Genomic DNA, 19,716 nt, shown 5'->3' with positions numbered 1-19,716 from the left:
GGGTGCAACGATACACAAAATTCACGGTTCGGTTCGATACTTTGGTGTCACGGTTCGATATTTTTTCGATACAAAAAAAATGTTCATGCCTTTTTAATTTGTCATTTATTAAAATTATAAATATATATTTTAACACAAAAGTACAGTTTTTAAATTTAACCCTAACCCTTGTGCGTGTTGTTTTTTAGCTCGTCATATTGCAGCCACAGAAATTCTTTTGTCCATGAAACCATAAAGCTGCACTTTCTTTTTGCCTTATAGTCTGATTTGTCATAACTTCTCCGTTTTGTGGTAAGCTTTTCTTTGGCTGTCACTTCTTCACCCTGACCTGTCTTATTTGGCTCAGCAGAACTAAAATATATATCTGTCTGTGAAGGTTCTCAGTCATCCAGGTCATCGTAGTGAAATATATATCCTGCCGCACTCACATAAGCTCAGCGATTCTCTGCGCGATCAACCTCTCACATGTTTAAGCTGCGGGAGATTTCACTTGTCATGTTTGCATAGTAAGCTAACAATTAATAAGACGATGTCAGAGGAATTGGTGCACAAATTATCATCACTCACAGATCAGTGCTGTCGCTCTCTATACACAGTTCGCGCGATTGCAAAGTGAAAGCAAAAAAACAAGCGTAAATTCAAACACGATTTCAATATGTCACATATTGACAGTGGCTCACCCAATGACATAATTACCCAGCTACATTTCTGAAAGAATGCAAAAGCATTGACATATATTTTTCCTTCCTACAATAGCCCGACAGGCAGGGCAGAGATAGCCCCGGGACGTCGGGCTAGCGATATTGCGAGCCCTGTATCTGATTGAGGAATCACTCATCTTTGGAAAAGAGAGTTTATTACAGAGAAATGTCTCTTTCAAAATAAAAGCTCTACTATCCGCTTCTTCTGGGCTATATTCTCAGCAGCATATTAAACATATCAGGTCTCCATAAGGAGAATCCTGTGCTAACAGCTGTCTAAATGACTCGGCTAAAGTTTGTAGCATGCATGCTTGTTGTTTTTGTCTTTGCACTAGGATGATGTCGGTGTAAATGTGCAGTCATATTCGTTGTGTTCCCACTAGTGCTTTCAGGTTAATCTCGTTGAAATAACCTTAACGCCACAACACGGCAAATCTCCATTAACGAGCTACCCTATACAGAGGGGCTAGACGGCCAACACGTTAACGAGCTAACTGCGCTAACACACTAGCTCCCACCCATGTAATTGAGCATTGCATGGCACATCCAACATACTGTTTTACTTTAGTCCATGACTCGCTTACCTTCAGGCTCATACGTCACATGAAAACCAAAATAATTCCAAACGCCAGATCTGAATGAGGGTGGGGAGGTCCACTTCTGTCTCGCTAGCTTGCCCTGCGCTCTTCCTTCTGACCATGCTGTCTGTGTTGAGTGCTCAGTGAATCTGCGTTCGACTACTCTGCCTAGGCTGCACTCTCGAGCCTAGGCGGAGTAGTCAAATGCAGATTCACTGAGCGCTCAACACAGACAGCATCGTCAGAAGGAAAGTTGATAAAATAAATTACAAATTTTGTATTGTTCTTTTTTTTTCTCCCCTTTGGTTTTCTTTCTTTCTCTCCCCCTCTTTCTTTCATTCTTTCCCCCTGTCCTATCCCACAGTCATGTCTGTCCCGTTTGCAACTGAAAATAAAATAAATTCATAATTATAATAAAGGTCAATCAAATGGACCAATATGATGATCCACTTAAAATAAATCCTCTTGGCATCTTTCTTGGCCTCAAGACAACAATTCTGATGGCTATAGATCCAAACGGGACACAAAAAAAAAAAAAAAAAAAAAAAAAAAATTGAAAAAAATTGTATTGTTCGATACATATGCGTACCGAACCGAAAGCACTGTATCGAACGGTTCAATATCGATACGAATATCGTTGCACCCCTAATATATATATATATATATATCGCTCTATCGCGATAGCGCATGTTGATGATGTCATCAAGCTGTGCCTTTTTTGGTCTAAAGCATCGCAGCGGCTACGCTGGTCGTGTCCAAATTCATGGGCTGCATCCTCCTGAGGACCCGGCCTTCGCGGTCTACGTGGGCCGGGTCCTCAGAAGGTCGAGTAGGCCGGAAGTAAACGGCCGTGAAATTGGACGGTCTAGCCTTCAGATTAGCGTCACCGCTGTCTCGGTGGAGTTTAATAAACTCAGCCGTCTGCTCCTTGCTATCTAAAATATAACAGGACACTGGCGTAAATTCTCGACTGTCTCATACTTCTGTTTAATCAGTTTTCTGTTTCACGTTTAGTCAGCTGTGTAAAAACCAAGGAGGAACCCACCCGGGGGATTAATAAAGTTTTATTTTATCTAATCTAATCTAATAACTTTAATCTTAGCCAAACCGATTTACTCACGAAGAAACAAAACACTGAAAAAAAGCCCAACAATAAAATTTTTAGGTTGTCTAAGTGACTTATACATTACGTTTAAATCGAGCAGCGATAGTCCGCGGTGATCTGAAAATGATGTGCCGGGAGTTGTGCCGTTCTCGGCCGCATCAGTAACCCTCGAGCTCCCGGCTAGCTGGGTAGCAGACGTCTCCGAAAACGTCGAAGCACTTTTGCAAATATGCAATACCTTGATAAACCGAGCAGATATTTGATGTTTACACAGCTACTTTCTCTCATGAAAATATGTTAAAAGTTTATTTTGTGACACAGAAAGATTAGTATGAGTAATTTTAAAACTTAGTAGCGGCCGCCATTGTTGGAAACTGGAGTTTGGCTGGGCCGCGCTATGAATTCTGGGATATGGTAGGCCACGAAGGACACACCCGACCCATCCTTCAAATTCGGGGAAAAGGAGGACGCATTTGTCGGCTGCATTCGGAGGAGTCTACGAATTTGGACAGCCTTCGGCGCGTCGCTGTGACGTAATCGGTCTACAAATGCGGCCTCAGGAGGATGCAGCCCATGAATTTGGACACGACCAACCATTATCCTCTTCAAATTATGGCGGGCGACAGTCATAACAAAGAGATAAAGCACTTTTGAAATACAGGGAAAGCCAAAAACTGCACTTCCTCCACTTCCGTAACATTGATTCATTAATGTTGAATTCTCTCGCAGCTGCTCTATTCCCATGTTGTTGCAGTATATTAATCAGAATCAGAATCAGAATACTTTATTGATCCCTGGGGGAAATTAGTTTTTGTTACAGTGCTCCATTTTAGACAGGCAGGCAGGAATGATTTACTGTGTCGTTCAGTGGTGCTTGAGGGAGTCCAGCTCCATCCCCACAACATTGCTGGCCTTACGGATTAGTTTATTAAGTCTGTTGGCATCTGCGACCCTCAGCCTGCTCCCCCAGCATGCAACAGCATAGAGGATCGCACTGGCCACAACAGACTCATAGAAAATCCTCAGCATTTTCTGGCAGATGTTGAAGGACCTCAGTCACCTCAAAAAATAGAGACGACTCTGGCCCTTCCTGTAAAGTGCTGTGGTGTTTTTAGCCCAGTCCAGTTTATTGTCAATGTGTACTCCAAGGTATTTATAGTCCTCCACAATGTCAACACTGACCCCCTGGATTGAAACAGGGGTCAAGTGTTTCCTGGTCTTCCTGAAGTCCACGATCAGTTCCTTGGTCTTTGCCACGTTGAGCTGCAGATGATTCTGCTCACACCACGTGACAAAGGAGTCGACCACAGCCCGGTACTCTGTCTCATCATCCCTGCTGATGCATCCAACCACCGCAGAGTCATCAGAAAACTTCTGAAGATGGAGGTCTCTGTGCAGTGGCTGAAGTCTGTGGTGTAGAGGGTGAAGAGGAAGGGGGAGAGGACAGTCCCCTGTGGTGCCCCTGTGTTGCTGATCACCTTGTCAGACACACACTGTGGGAGACGTACATATTGTGGTCTTCCTGTCAGGTAATCAACAATCAAGGACACCAGAGAAGCATCCACCTGCATCGCTGCTAACTTATCACCCAGGAGGGTCGGCCTAATGGTGTTGAAAGCACTGGAAAAGTCAAAAAACATGACCCTCACAGTGCTCGCCGGCTGGTCCAGATGGGTGTAGACACGATTGAGCAGGTAGATGATGGCGTCCTCAGTTCCGAGACGAATCATAACTAACCTCGTATTGTGGATGGATGATTTCAGTTGTTCTCCTGACTGAAGTTTGGCCCGTGTACAGCATCCTGCTATGCGACTGCATTTGTCCCTGACCACCAGAATCACTCACGTTAACTTTTATCGAGTGGAAAAAAAGTTGGCGTTCATCCTCCAGCTTCACTGTGCTAATGTTATGCTAACATAGCTGTGTCGCTAGCAATCACGTAGCACAACATTATATACCAGGTAGTCCAACTTCAGTAACCCTGCAAACGCCACTGCTGTTTAGTTTTCTGTCTTCATTTATGGTGGAAGTGATAGCAGGGCTGTACATTTGAATTAGTTTCAAAAATCTCTCAGTCAGAACATGGTATGAAATGTTTAGGTGTAAACTAGCGAGCTGACTTCCTGCTAACTTCTAACTCCGTTAAATTTAATAAATTCTGTTTTCATGGATGTTAAACTTAATTGTTACGCCTGGTAAAGCAGCAACGCTGATGATTTTATTAAAGATGAAAGAATTTAGACCGTTTTTAACTCTTAGTGTTCGTTTGACTTTGGGACCTGAAGCGGACAGAGTTTTAGACCCAGATTACTCCGCGAAGCTCCTCACCACGGCAGCCGTAATGCTCTGACAATCCATCAAGCAATGCGGCTTCGTAGCTTACCAAAGTTCTACTAAAACATTTTTTAACAGATTTCTGCACGCCCAAATCGGTTCGAGGTCAGTAAGCACAACCAGAATTCATACATAAGACACACTCTTGATTTTTGAGAAAATTAAAGGATTGTAAGTCCTTATAGTGTGGAAAATATGTTATACAGAAGAAAAGAATATATCGCGATATATATTGTTACCGCACATGCTTCAAATTATACCGCGATATGGATTTTAGGCCATATTGCCCAGCCCTAACTCCCAATTTATTTACAACATTTGAAACATACAGTGTAGCTCCGTCAAAACACTCCAAGGCCAAGTGAAAGTGCTGAGAGGGAAAAAAATCATGATTAATGATTTATTTAAACTCATAAGTGGGTGCAGCAGCTGAGCTTTGACCTGTGAGCTGCAGCTTAAGCTTCTTTTATGGTTCAGTGTTTAATGTGTAAACTGTTTATCACTGCAGAGACGCCTACAGGCTATCTACTGTTCAAAAGTGAATTGTTATATACAGTGTGGCAGCTGACCTTTGACCTGTGAGCTTCAGCCTCTTTGCTGAGTGTTTAATGCTCATCTATTGAAGCCTGCAGACACACCCACACACCATCTGATTCGTTCTCAGGGTTGTTTTCTGTGTGTTGGAGTTGGAGCAGAAACCTGCTGCAGGTTAATTATTGATCAAATTAATATCACAAAAGGTGCAGCAGCTGACCTTTGACCTGTGAGCTTCAGCCTCTTTGCTGGTGTGAAGTGTTTAATGTGACGCAGTCTGCAGACACAGACGACTGCTGACGGAGAAGAAGCAGAGGATTTTCTCTGTTTCTACACAGACCTGGTCCAGACAGCAGAGAGCTGCAGAGTGAAGACGTTCATTGGAAGAAGCTGAGTAAGTTCAACGTCCTCTTTGAATCCTGGATCAGGAAGTGAATATTTGGTGTTTAAATAAGGTTTCTGTCTTTGACTCAGTCTGTTGTCACTTTTTTAGAGAGAAAAGGAGATTTTAGATTAACTGGTGTTCCTGCTGCTCTAGCATTAAAGGACAGTATAGGTGACCGCGCTGATGCCTGTTTATAATTTCACCAAAGCTAATAAACTGTTGGCTAAATTTTCTTGTTTTTAGATGTAAACAGAGGTGAGAGGAGCAGATAATAAGGATTAAATATTTTGCTGAATAACTAAATTCTGCTAGTCTGTGACGTAACTCCCAGCAGCATCGCCTCATTTCTTTGACCTTTAACATGAGTTAGCTTAGCTAGCAGAGCAGCTATCTCTGCTGTCTGTCATGTGACCGAGTCAAGTGTGTGTAGTAGACTTGTTAGCATAGCTAGCAGGCTGAAAGAAGCTAGCAAACTGTGTGAACACTTTGTAAGAGGTGAGCAGTAAAGAGAAGGATAAGGAGCTCCTCCAAATGCTGATAATGCACTTAACCTGAATTTTCTGCTTGTTACATTATATGTGATGTTCAGTCAAAAACAATTACTTAAATTAACATTATTATTAGTATTATTATTATTCATAACATGGCTCCCTACTGTAGTGGTTTGAACAACTGATCTGTGGTTATTGTGTCCCTGCAAATTCAACAATGCGCCTCAATGCAAAGCATCAAATAAACATTTTTATTATCAAGTCATTCGACCTACTGGTTGAATCACCGTAGCTCTGACAGTGAAGCACACTCATTTTTATTGGTAGTCACCTTGTGAGCAATGTTCCCTCTAAGCTGCGCACGTGCGCAATTCAACCTGCCAACACGGACGATGATGCAGTTCTACACTGCAATCATCGAGTCCATCCTCACCTCCTCCATCACCGTGTGGTACGCTGGAGCCACTATCAGGGACAAACAGAGACTGCAGCGTGTTGTGCGCTCTGCTGAGAAGGTGATTGGCTGCAGACTCCCATCTCTGCAGGACCTGTACACCTCCAGGACACTGCGGCGTGCAGCTCGGATCTCAGCTGACCCTTCTCACCCTGGACACAGTCTGTTTGACCTGCTCCCCTCAAGCAGGAGGCTTCGGTCCATTCGCACCAGAACCTCTCGCCATAAGAACAGTTTCTTCCCCTCTGCTGTTGGACTCATGAACAATAACCGTATGACTGTCTCCGCCACAAACACAGGACCCTACGCTGTGTCACTGCATCATTCCATGTTTGGCACTGATCACCACCTGCACTCATGTATATATCTTTCTACGCAGCACTCTTAATTCTTATTCTCATGTATATATCTCATGTATATCTCATGGACATATCTTTCTACGTAGCACTTTTAATTCTTATTCCTACTTTTATTTTTTTCATGTCTATTTAAGCGCAATTTATGACAGTTTGTTTGCACTGAAGCACCGCAGCAATTTCCTAATGTTGTAAACCTGCTCAACATTTGATTCTGATTCTGAATTGCGCACTGTTGGCACGGTCTCTGCGCAGAGAAAATCTGTGTTGCGCACACAAAAAGAATTCTAACCTGAATTGAAATTAAAGTAAACCAATCAAAACATGGCATTTAGTTGTTAAGAAATGGAGTGACGGCGTGTTTGAGATGTGAGAGATTTGAGGCGTTTAGAGCAAATCTTGTGTAGTTAGTGTGTAGTTAGTGTGTAGTTAGTGTGTAGTCAGTGTGTAGTGTAGTCAACAGTGTTGTTGTGTGTCAGAACAATGAGGCGACTGCTGAGTGTTACAGGTGTTACAGCAGTGACACATCTGCTGCTGTCAGGCCTGCAGGTATCAGGCTGCTGTTCTCCTTCATCTCATAGAGGACAGGAATTATTTTTTGGAGCGGCACAAATAATTTGTGTGGCATCAGATTTGATGCAGAACAGCTGATTGTTCTGTAAATAGTTTGAAATGTTTATTTTAAAAAAACACCTTGGCTGCATTTTTAGGTAAACAGCTGCAAAAAACTTTGTTTGCATAACTCAGTTACTTTTTTGAAGAAGTAACTATATAATTAACTGCCCAACTGTCAGGGGTTTTGACATTTATTTTCACAAGTAAGAGAAAATAAGACACTTGCAGACCAAATCAGAGAGTTTTAAGACATGCGCATGGGTGTGTGCCTCTCAGCAAAATCACACACACAGAATGCATGTCTTGTTCCTTTATTTATAGGGTAAGAAACTGATTACATAGTACTTCCTCTTTTCAGTTACAGGAGGAGAGTTCAGGCATTATCTCAACCTGTCTGACCTTTCAGACTGGGGTAAAGAATACAGAAGTTTATCATGCTTATCTGACATCACAGATACTAAAAAAGAATACATTGCGTTTGTGTTAACAAATAGACTCAGTTAGGTGAAAATATATGAACACTAGAAAATAAAACACACTTGATTATATTGTATTTGAATATAAAGCACATTTGATTATACTTGATCATATTGCATAATAAAAATCCTCTATCACCAACATTGGTCATTATTTACTGTATGTTGCAGACAGAGTTACAGACTCTCTCCCAGACCACAGACTCATAATACAAGTCAGAGCTTTATAAAAAAAAAAGAAAGTTGTGTTTTCAAAATTGGAGTTCAAGTTTTTTTTTTCCTTCCAATAGTGTTAACATACTACACACGTCATGAACAAGATTTTTTTAAATTTTCATTGTAAGTGGGCTAAAGCAGTTAATTAAAAGTAGTCCATCAACTGAAAGGTTTAAAATGTTCACACGTGTTGGACTGACTGAAGCTTCCAGTCACAGTGACTCAGTGTGTGTCAGTGAATGCATCGTGTGTGCTTCAGGCTCCACCTAGTGGACTGATAGCAGAGCAGCTGATGAATTTGAAGAGTGTGGCCTTTTTGCACACAGCCTGTAAATGTCAACAACAAAAGGAGTGTGTAAAACATGTATATTGTAGTGATGCAGTGTACTGTGTATATTTATACTGGCAGTATGGAACATGATTATTTGGAAATGCCTAAAATGGAAATGATCATATACTGTGAGGTGAGGTGTGGACAGTGGTTGTGCTTTTGTAACATTGAGGCAAGGACAGTGATTAGTGTTTAGGGGACACATCATTGGTTTTTGTTAAAAAGAAACAGTTTCTCCACTGTGGCAGGTCGTAGGCGATTTTTTTTTTCTAAACTGTCTCTAACTCTCACTAACCGCAACTCTCCATCAAACGCCCACATTTTGTCTGAGGGGTTTATATCGCTGTCATAGCTCGCGGCAAAGTTCGAACCGCTTCCTGAACCAGTCACGTGGTACAGCCGGGCAGCGAGGCTTCGGACGTCATCATTTTCAGCTCCTCCCATAAATGAAGCAAGCCTGGATACGCGCTTCGCGGAAACGCCCCCTCCATTACTCGACACACGCTTCGAAGCCTCGATACAGAACGTCACATCACTAGTTAAAGCTGAGTAAACACTGACCCCAGACCAGCACCGTGATAAAGTGAGCTGCTGCTGCTGAACTTGAACAGGTAACAAAGTGATGAGCAGTCAGGCTGCAGGTTTCTACCTGTTCATGTTTCTACAGTAGAATCACTTTGAAGTGTCTTTGTGCTGTTTCATCTTTGATTTGTGTTCATAAACACTCAGAGAAACATCACGTGACCTCATCAGGATCTGTGTTGGTGTGTGGGGCTGTACCTCAGCTTTATGTTGTTACATGCTCATTTGTTCATTTCACACAGTAACATCAAAGTAATGTTATGAGGAGTAATGAAGTAATGTACTCCATTACTTTTAATCAAAGTGTTCTGTGTAATATGTGTAATAATGACTGTTTTGAGTAATGACCAACACTGATCACAACAAAGAGGAAATGCCTCCAACATGCACAAACATTTGAGCCACAACATGCAGTTAATGTGCACAAATGTCTTTGATATGCTGCTCAGTGATGGTGGTGACTGTCAGAGCAGAGCTACTGAGAATCAATAAGTAATATCAATGATGGGATCAGAATCACTAAATTCTTCTCATCCCTGTCAGTATCATACATGTGCTGTATAATGTGATAAATGTAGAGGTGCTGGCTGTTCTCTCACTCTGCTGTTTAGCTGTAAAGGACGCCTCCCTGCCTTTGTCTCATTCATGACCTTTAATAGTCTCTTCTAACATGCAGAGATCTGTATGATCTGTTTCATAGAGTCTAACCAGCCTGTACAGGTAACAACAACAGTCACTGCATCACTGACACACAAACGTCATCTCTGTCAATAACAACATTCATACATGGAATAAAAACACATCAGTGGATCATTGCTGGAGCTGATGTTTGTGCTCCTGGTGCAAAGGCTCTCAGTTTCCTCCTTGAAATAACATCAGTGGTGGGTCAGCGACATGCTTTCTTTTCCTCTCAGGTTTAAATATCTGGGACTCTCCACCGTTTGGTTTTAGAGCTGAAGAAGCTTCTCTGATGAAACGTCTTCCAGAAACTTAAAGACGTCTCTTTTCTCTCCAAGCTCCTTAGATCACATGACCTGGATGACTGAACCTACAGACATATTGACCTGGTTTCATGGTCACATGACAGGTCAGAGGTCAGCGACTGTAACTCAGTTACTCCTGTTAATGTGAACTCACTGAGTGTTTGTGGTTTACCTCTCAGACTGACTGAAGATGATGATGGAGGAAGAGGAGGACAGAGCAGAGTCTGCAGGGTCCAGCTGTCCGTCTGTGAGGAGTGACCGGTCCAAACTTGAACCTCCAGACTTCAGTGGTGAACCTGGAGCAACGAGGTCAGAGAGCTGAACTCACTGAGTAACAGAAATAATTCTGCACTGACATTATAATCAGTGTTGACTCTGGTTGATTGTCTGACTGTGTTTGTGAGCTGAGAGGAAATGAAAATGAGTTTGTAACAAAAATCAGTTTTGTCCAGTTTTCCTGTAAAAAGCTGAACTCTAATCTAAGAGGATGTTACTGACAGGAAACAGCTGCATTATCTGCAGTCTGTGTGATCACAGCTGCTTCAATCATGTTTGTGTCTGCAGAGGTCAGAGGTCACAGTCTGCAGGGTCCAGCTGTCCATCTGTGAGGAGTGACCGGTCCAAACTTGAACCTCCACTCTTCAGTGGTGAACCTGGAGCAACGAGGTCAGAGAGCTGTGATGACTCCTTTACATGTTTGTGTTTCCTGGATAAATATGACCTGAAACATCCTCAGATTGTTACAAAGATTCATTAAAAAGAAAACAATGAAAGAGAAAAGATCCAAATGTTCGACTTGGTCATTTGCTGTTTGAGGACAGTGATGCTCATATCTGTGGGGAAAGTGTGACCTGAGTGGGTTCATGTTTGTCTTTAAAGAACAGAGCTGCTCTGATTCTCTTTGTGTCTGATCTGTTAAACAGTCTGAGAGGTCACACAGAGACCCAGCAGCTAAAGCCTGGATCATACTGGCTGCTGTTACTCCATCAGGACAACACTGAACCACAGTGGTGTGGATGTAGTGGATAAATCCCACCATACTGATGCTCAGAGTTAACCACAGGGAACAAAACCAGATGTTACCTTCAGATTGTGACCTTTGGAGTGGACGATGCAGATTTCAATAGAGAATAAATGTTGTTGTTTTTCAGCTGTGAAGAAAGAATCTAATTTTCTGAACTTAAGAATTTATGATGCTGGAAACAACATGGAGACTATAACACAACATTTCCACTGTGTTCATAGAATGAATGTAAAACTGTCAGACATTCATTAAATATGCAAAATGTCTACAGAAGCATCAGAGGGTCAGACGTGAAGCACTCAGTGATTTTGATCAAATGACTCATCAGTTATTGATCTGTACTACACTGATCTACCACGTTAGTAAAGCTGGTGTTCTGGTGGTGGAGGGAGACTCGGATCATGTTCTGGTTTTGGAGCAGTGATCTGCTGATGGTTCAGTTTGATGAGCTTCTTCAAAATCATCCCTGACATCACCACTGAAAGGACGTCCATGAAAACAGACTGAAAATTACTGATATGTTCACAATCTGAGAGTTTAAAACTTGACAGACTTGATTCAGATGAAGTTATTTGAGCAGAAACTCCTGGATCTTTATCCTGTGTGGATCTAATCCTTCATGGTTCCTCCACAGAGTGGAGCAGCAGAGCTCAGAGGTTCCCAGTGGTCAGTCTGCCCAGCAGCATCAAACACAGCTGGACTCCATATTTATGGTCTGTACATGTACAACAACTACTGTTACATCTGTTCTGTTCACAGTCATCTCCATGCTGCTCTTTGTAGACCAGTGGATCGTCAGTGTGTCCAACATGGATCTGATGTTTGGCTCCATGATTTCAGTCTGATTGGCTCATTCATAAATATTCTGTTCCAGCTGCTGGAGGACAACATCATCACTTTTGTGAAGAACGAGCTGAAGAAGATCCAGAAGGTTCTGAGTCCAGATTACCCAGAATGCTTAGAGAGTCAGAGGAGCAGCAGCAGAGAGGCGTTTGTGAAGATCACAGTGGACTTTCTGAGGAGAATGAAGCAGGAGGAGCTGGCTGACCGTCTGCAGAGACGTAAGAGGATTTATCTAAAGATTTAAGCTGCTGGATAAATGAACATTTTCCAGAGATGGAAGATGGAGCAACATGTTTTAAAGATTAGTTCTTTTTGGAATTGAGTGTTTATTTTTCTTCTCATTCAGAACTTCAAGCTGCTGTTTGTCATCGTAACCTTAAATCCACCCTGAAGAAGAAGTTCCAGTGTGTGTTTGAGGGCATCGCTAAAGCAGGAAACCCAACCCTTCTGAATCAGATCTACACAGAGCTCTACATCACAGAGGGAGGGACTGCAGAGGTCAATGATGAACATGAGGTCAGACAGATTGAAACAGCATCCAGGAAACCAGACAGACCAGAAACAACAATCAGACAAGAAGACATCTTTAAAGCCTCACCTGGAAGAGATGAACCAATCAGAACAGTGCTGACAAAGGGAGTGGCTGGCATTGGGAAAACAGTCTTAACACAGAAATACAGCCTGGACTGGGCTGAAGACAAAGCCAACCAGGACATCCAGTTCATATTTCCATTCACTTTCAGAGAGCTGAATGTGCTGAAAGAGGAAAAGTTCAGCTTGGTGGGACTTGTTCATCACTTCTTTACTGAAACCAAAGAAGCAGGAATCTGCAGCTTTGAAGACTTCCAGGTTGTGTTCATCTTTGATGGTCTGGATGAGTGTCGACTTCCTCTGGACTTCCACAAAACTACAATCCTAACTGACCCTAGAAAGTCCACCTCAGTGGATGTGCTGCTGATAAACCTCATCAGGGGGAAACTGCTTCCCTCTGCTCGCCTCTGGATAACCACACGACCTGCAGCAGCCAATCAGATCCCTCCTGACTGTGTTGGCATGGTGACAGAGGTCAGAGGGTTCACTGACCCACAGAAGGAGGAGTACTTCAGGAAGAGATTCAGAGATGAGGAGCAGGCCAGCAGCATCATCTCCCACATCAAGACATCACGAAGCCTCCACATCATGTGTCACATCCCAGTCTTCTGCTGGATCACTGCTACAGTTCTGGAGGATGTGCTGGAAACCAGAGGGGGAGGACAGCTGCCCAAGACCCTGACTGAGATGTACATCCACTTCCTGGTGGTTCAGGCCAAAGTGAAGAAGGTCAAGTATGATGGAGGAGCTGAGACAGATCCACACTGGAGTCCTGAGAGCAGGAAGATGATGGAGTCTCTGGGAAAACTGGCTTTTGATCAGCTGCAGAAAGGAAACCTGATCTTCTATGAATCAGACCTGACAGAGTGTGGCATCGATATCAGAGCAGCCTCAGTGTACTCAGGAGTGTTCACACAGATCTTTAAAGAGGAGAGAGGACTGTACCAGGACAAGGTGTTCTGCTTCATCCATCTGAGTGTTCAGGAGTTTCTGGCTGCTCTTCATGTCCATCTGACCTTCATCAACTCTGGACTCAATCTGCTGGAACAACAACAAACAACCTCCTGGTGGTTTAAACCATCTCTTCACCAGAGTGCTGTGAACAAGGCCTTACAGAGTCCAAATGGACACCTGGACTTGTTCCTCCGCTTCCTCCTGGGTCTTTCACTGCAGACCAATCAGACTCTCCTACGAGGTCTGCTGACACAGACAGGAAGTAGCTCACAGACCAATAAGAAAACAGTCCAGTACATCAAGGAGAAGCTCAGTGAGAATCTGTCTGCAGAGAAAAGCATCAATCTGTTCCACTGTCTGAATGAACTGAATGATCGTTCTCTAGTGGAGGAGATCCAACAGTCCCTGAGATCAGGAAGTCTCTCCACAGATGAACTGTCTCCTGCTCAGTGGTCAGCTCTGGTCTTCATCTTACTGTCATCAGAAAAAGATCTGGATGTGTTTGACCTGAAGAAATACTCTGCTTCAGAGGAGGCTCTTCTGAGGCTGCTGCCAGTGGTCAAAGCCTCCAACAAAGCTCTGTGAGTACATTTGTACTCATGTCTTTACTTTTAACATCCAACTGTGTCAGTAATTTATTTCACCAGGCTTTCTGTCTTTGTATGAATTTGTATCCTAAAGTTTTGGGATTTCTCCAATACAACTGTAACCTCTTTGATGCCTCCAGAACTCGAGACGCTGGATTCACCATAAACTCTGATCATCACTGCTGCTGTTATGTTATCAGTCTTTGTTTAAACACTTAGGCTGCATGTGCCTGATGTTGTGATACTTTATATTCACATGCATGCTCCTAGATTCATTTCTACTGCAGGTCTATTTTTAGTCACAAATGTTGGTGAAACACTTGCTTTTACATGCATGGTGGGTCCTGCATTAAAGAAAGCATTTGAATTACTCAGTGAATCCTGGCAGCCAGAGAAACATCCTTAGTTCCACTTTAAACTAAACTCTGCTTCGGTCTTCCACAGTGTGTTTGTTGTTTCTTTGTTGTTGTTGGCCTGCTCTCTCCTCTCACTCCAATCTGGTTGCAGCAGATGTTTGTCCCTCCCTGAACCTGCAGACTTGGGTGCAGCACCTCAGTTCATCTTCAGTCTGAAACCAGCTGTTGTAGCTATATCCCCTCAAGCACACCTTCCCTGGTCATCTCTGCTGTGGTTGCTATAAAATTTAATCTTGAGTAAAAAAAAAAAGAACAAAAAACCTCAAGTCAGACTTGATGCCATTTGTTGGCAGCATGGTGCCTGTTTGTCAGTCTTTGATGATAAACTGCAGCACAGTCTAAAGCAAACCTTCTGACTTTATTGACTTTATGCATGTACATATTCTTCCTGTTCACCTTGGACACACAACAGCTCTCTGTTTGTTGTGATTGGATCTAGAACAGCCAACATATCCTAATCTAGATGATTTCTAAGGTGGTATCTGGGAGGAAAAGTTAAAATCAGCTTGGATGGCCTGTACTGTATGATGGCCTTGGTTGCACCACATTGATGGCCATGCAGGGTGGTTCACTACTTGGGCAAGAAGACCGAGGAGTGAGCCACACTTGGTCAAAGCTTGGTCATTCAAGCTCACTGTTTTCCCCTTGTTGGTTGATGATAGTATTTTTTTTTTTGACTTATAGTCATCATTGTCTTCAAATTAACTCACACACTGCTGACTGCTGTAGCTTACCTGGCTGAGCAGGTGACCCATGCACTGAAGGTTAGAGTCGTGACTCCAGGGCCTGGTTTGAGTCTGCCCATGACCATTTCCTGTGTGTTATTCTCCTCACTTCTCCCTCCCTTCCTGTCTTCTTTGTCCTATACAGTGAAGACAAAAGGCCTCAAGTTCTGAAAACTCTTCCCCTTCATCATCTTCCAAATCATCTCTCTCATCTAACATCCCCAGTATTCTCTGACTAGAGAATCTTTTCACAATCTTGAATGATAAGGATCCAAGTGGGTAAAGTTATTTATTTGTTGTGTTCCTATTTGCAGCTGGGATAGATTAAGAAAAACTATCGGCTGCCCAAATTACATCCAGTTTAGAAGACAAACATTGAGTGAAGTGTTTGTTTCATCGTCCTTCACAACTCATCAACCAGGTGTCACAAACTGCAGCAGGACAGTACAAAGCATGTCATACTGGATGGCTGCAACAACCAGAGTTTTACCTACCTTTGGTATTTCGTGACAGCATGAGTGTAATATTTACTGAACAGAGTCGTCTTCTGTAATCTTTTCAGATTCAGATTCAGAACACTGTATTTATTTTCAAGGGGCAATTAGGATACTGAGCTTTCCAACCGTACATACAATACACAAACATCACATTGGGGAGACGGGTCAGGCTAGGTAGTTGGCCGGTCAGCCGCTAGAGCAGCGACCCGGAACCGAACAGCAGAAAATGCACAACATCAGGAAAGATGAGGAGAAAAAAGAACTCCCCCCAGACTGAGCTCCAACAGGGAGATCAGTTTGAGAAAAGACAAAAAAAATGACCTTAGCGCAGAACACATGAAAACTCTTAATGCGCCATAGAAGCACATGACAAGCAACAGGGATGGGTAAAAGGTGAGAGACAGCCGGTGTAGACAGCGCACCCGGGCCTGCAGCATTTGCGCTGGTCCCCTCGACCCACCGTCTGCACCGGGAGGGGATAAGCATGCTTAGGATGGGAAGGAACAGTCTAAACACCGTCTGTTATCAGGGTGAGATTTGTTATGTTCAGCTCCAGCCTTGAGACCACAGCTCGCGCCGGTATGTTACCCGCATGAGCTGATGGTGGCTTTCTTTGGTGCGAACAACTGCATGTCAATTTCACAGCTGATCTAACAGTCCGTCACTCGTCTCTCAATCTCCCGTTGGAGAGCCACGAGCTTCTCCGAGAGGTTATTGGTTTTGCGCTCAAAGAGCAAAGTCTGAGAACTCATGACCACCATGAGCTTCTTCAAGATCTTATCCGTGCTGCGTTCAATGAGCCCATTTTGAGAACTCACGACCCGTCTCATTGTTTCAGTCACAGCGGGCAGCCTTGTGGGGGTTTGAACAGCTGGTTCCGCTTTCTTTAATCGTCAATAAGCCAGGGCCAAGCCAGCTCAGATCAGCAAGAACCCTTTGCTGCTGTGAATGTCCGTGCTGCTATATTTCAGGATCAGGCTCTAAATGTACAAATGGATCTGAGAAGATTTCCAATCATGTTTCTACTAGATTTACAGTTTGTTTTCATGTCTTCTGACTCAGATGGTGGAGCAGGTGGAGCTTGCAAGGAGTAAGTGCTGCTATAGAAGAAGAGTTGTGTTTTAATGAAGCTATTTAGTTAACCAATAATTGTATTGCATGCTGGCATTAAAAATGTTTCATTTTACTGATTTAATTGTTTGTTTGTTTTCTTCCAGACTGAGTGGCTGTAACCTCTCAGAGAGAAGCTGTGATGCTCTGTCCTCAGTTCTCAACTCCCAGTCCTCTAGTCTGAAAGAGCTGGACCTGAGTAACAATGACCTGCGGGATTCAGGAGTGAAGCTTCTGTCTGCTGCACTGCAGAGTCCACATTGTACACTGGAAACTCTCAGGTCAGGATCCAAACATATCATTAAATGATATTATTGTATAAACAACCAAGCTTTATAGAATTGGCAGGTGAACTTTTCTTTATCTTTGGATTGCTTAGGAGATTCTTAATTACTGTCTGAAGATTCTTTTACAGTCACATATTTTGTTTTAATGGTCAAACAGAATTATTGTTCAGTTCAATGAGCAGGTAGCTGTGAGAGTCATAATAATGAGGTATATTTGTATTAAAGATGACTAAACTTGAACAGTAGCTGTGAGTTACTTTGTTTACTCATGTGTGCTGATGTGAGTAATTTGAAGCTGAAGTAAACTTGTAATGAGTTTAATAGAGTTTCTGAAGTAAGTGTACTTGGAGACATTTATGTGTTTTCTAAAGTCCAGGAGCAGGAGGCTGTGTGTAGCATAGAGGAACCCAGACCTCAGCTCTGTCTCCTGGTTTCTGTTGCTGCTGTTACAGTTTCCCCTCATCGTTCCCTTCATCAGTCTCCTCACTGTAACAAATCAAAGTGTTACTGTATAGATTCACGTCTGAATGTTGCCATGTGCTATTAAAACTGAAAGCGATGTTTCATACACCCACGTGGTTCAGTCACACAGTAACTGATGGTAAATAATGTTTGTGTTGAGCACATCGTACAGGTCAGCTGCTCCACACAGATCTCAGGTTTACATGCTGGAACAGTTTGTGATCATGAAGGATAAACCTCACTTCCTCTTTGTTTCATACAGATGTGACATGAACAATAACACGTTCATGAAATCCTTTTAGGAACACAAACACTATTGTAGCTGGAGAATATATTTGAATGTAGGATAATGTAGGGGATTGTCAGGGACCAAGCAGTAAAGCATAAAGGACACCGGTGGTTTTAATTCAAAAAACGGGTTTTATTGACCCAAAAATATGAAAATATATTTAACAAAGCCAAAACTTAAACAGGCAGACCAATAAAAGAGGTCAACTCAACAGACTAAACTCAAGCTAATAATTAACAAAACCTCAAACAAACATATGGTAAACTGACCTGCTGAAATGACACACAGGGGGACTTAAATACTGGTTTAGCTAAACCAAATGACACACACGGGGGAAAACAAGATGGCTGCCATATAACCAACTAATACAAAACATTTAAACAAACATGAAACACCCCCCAGGCAATGAAGCATGTGGTGCAATCCAATTAGGCTGTCAGCAGTACTTCAGGTCTCCCAGCCCTTTGCCACACCTTTTGCCAGACAGGAGGAGACACCAACCCCCAGGTAACTCAAACAAAGAAAGATGTATTAATATAACATAAAACAGAACTTTGACCTTACAAGGTTAATATGTGTGCACTCCATATAAACATTGGAAGGTGTGATGGAAAAATGAATACATTTAATAAAGAAACTATATTGAACAATAAATAGAATATTTTAAAGTAGTGACTGTAAATTAAACTAAAGTGAATCAACGGGTGATGAGGTGTGGAGCTTACCATGTGTGGCATGCCATCACACACCTCCCCTCTTCAGAGCTCTCGCTGGAACAGCGAGAGAGATAGTCAGCAGTAAGGTTCTCCTTGCCTGGTACGTGGTGGACAGTGAATTGGAATGGCTGTAAGGCCAGGTACCAGCGGGTAATTCGCCCATTTGTGTCCTTCATCTGCTCAAGCCACTGTAGTGCTTTGTGATCAGTTTCCAAGGTGAAGTCTCTTCCCAGTAGATAGTAGCGGAAGGAGTCCAGGGCCCACTTGATCGCTAAGGTCTCCTTCTCTACTGTGGAATACCGAACTTCCCGTGGAAACAGTTTCCGGCTGATGTAAGCCACTGGATGGCGGCCTTCCATGGTTTCCTGAAGGAGGACAGCTCCCAGGCCCCGATCTGAAGCATCAGTCTGTAATATGAATGGTTCATCAAAGTTGGGACTGTACAAAACCGGTTGCTTACTTAGTGACTGTTGTATGTCATGAAACGCTGCCACTGCCTCCTCTGTCCACTGGATGTAATTGGGGGAACGTGATCCCGTCAGGTCTGTGAGCAGAGCTGCCCTGTTGGAGAACTGAGGGATGAAACGACGGTAGAAACCTGCCATGCCCAAAAAGGATCTCAGCTGCTTCCTTGTTTGGGGCAGGGGGGATGATTCCATGGCCTCGATTTTGCTGACTTGTGGCCTGATAACCCCCTTGCCGATGACATGGCCCAGGTATTCTGTCTCAGCAGCGGCGAAAACACACTTTGACGGATTCACCGTCAACCCAGCTGAGTGCAGGTGGTCCAGAACAGTTCGCAGGTGTTCCACATGCTCCTCCCAGGTGTTGCTGTGGATAACAATATCATCCAAGTAAGCAGCAGCAAAGTCAGAGCAGTCATGTAATACCTGATCCATCAGCCGTTGGAAAGTTGCTGGAGCTCCATGTAGTCCAAATGGCAAGACTGTAAATTGGAAAAGCCCCCATGGTGTTCTGAATGCTGTGAACTCTCTGGACCGTTGAGTGAGTGGGACCTGCCAGTAACCCTTACACAGATCTATTGTGGTCAGGTACCTTGCTTTTCCCAGACGT

At 43.1% G+C, this 19,716-nt stretch overlaps 1 protein-coding gene across 4 annotated transcripts in view; it reads left to right on the top strand.

Annotated features, from left to right (window-relative positions):
• Positions 1-10,764: 10,764 nt before the first annotated feature.
• LOC308397145 (NACHT, LRR and PYD domains-containing protein 3-like) overlaps positions 10,765-19,716 on the top strand; it is a 93,816-nt gene continuing 84,864 nt past the window's right edge. For 2 of the 4 annotated variants that reach the window (XM_080882906.1, XM_080882904.1), the window contains exons 1-3: positions 11,829-12,226; positions 12,355-14,134; positions 16,996-17,169. In XM_080882906.1, the coding sequence (XP_080739032.1) occupies positions 11,887-12,226; positions 12,355-14,134; positions 16,996-17,169 (2,294 nt within the window). In that variant the 5' untranslated portion in view covers positions 11,829-11,886. Of the gene's footprint in view, positions 10,808-11,799; positions 12,227-12,354; positions 14,135-16,995; positions 17,170-19,716 lie in introns of those variants that run through there. The other 2 variants (XM_080882908.1, XM_080882907.1) reach the window with 2 other exon arrangements.

The sequence above is a fragment of the Rhamphochromis sp. 'chilingali' genome (assembly GCF_963969265.1).
Source record: "Rhamphochromis sp. 'chilingali' genome assembly, chromosome: 1".
NCBI classification, from domain to species: domain Eukaryota; kingdom Metazoa; phylum Chordata; class Actinopteri; order Cichliformes; family Cichlidae; genus Rhamphochromis; species Rhamphochromis sp. 'chilingali'.
This window is presented reverse-complemented; position numbering and strand designations above follow the sequence as displayed.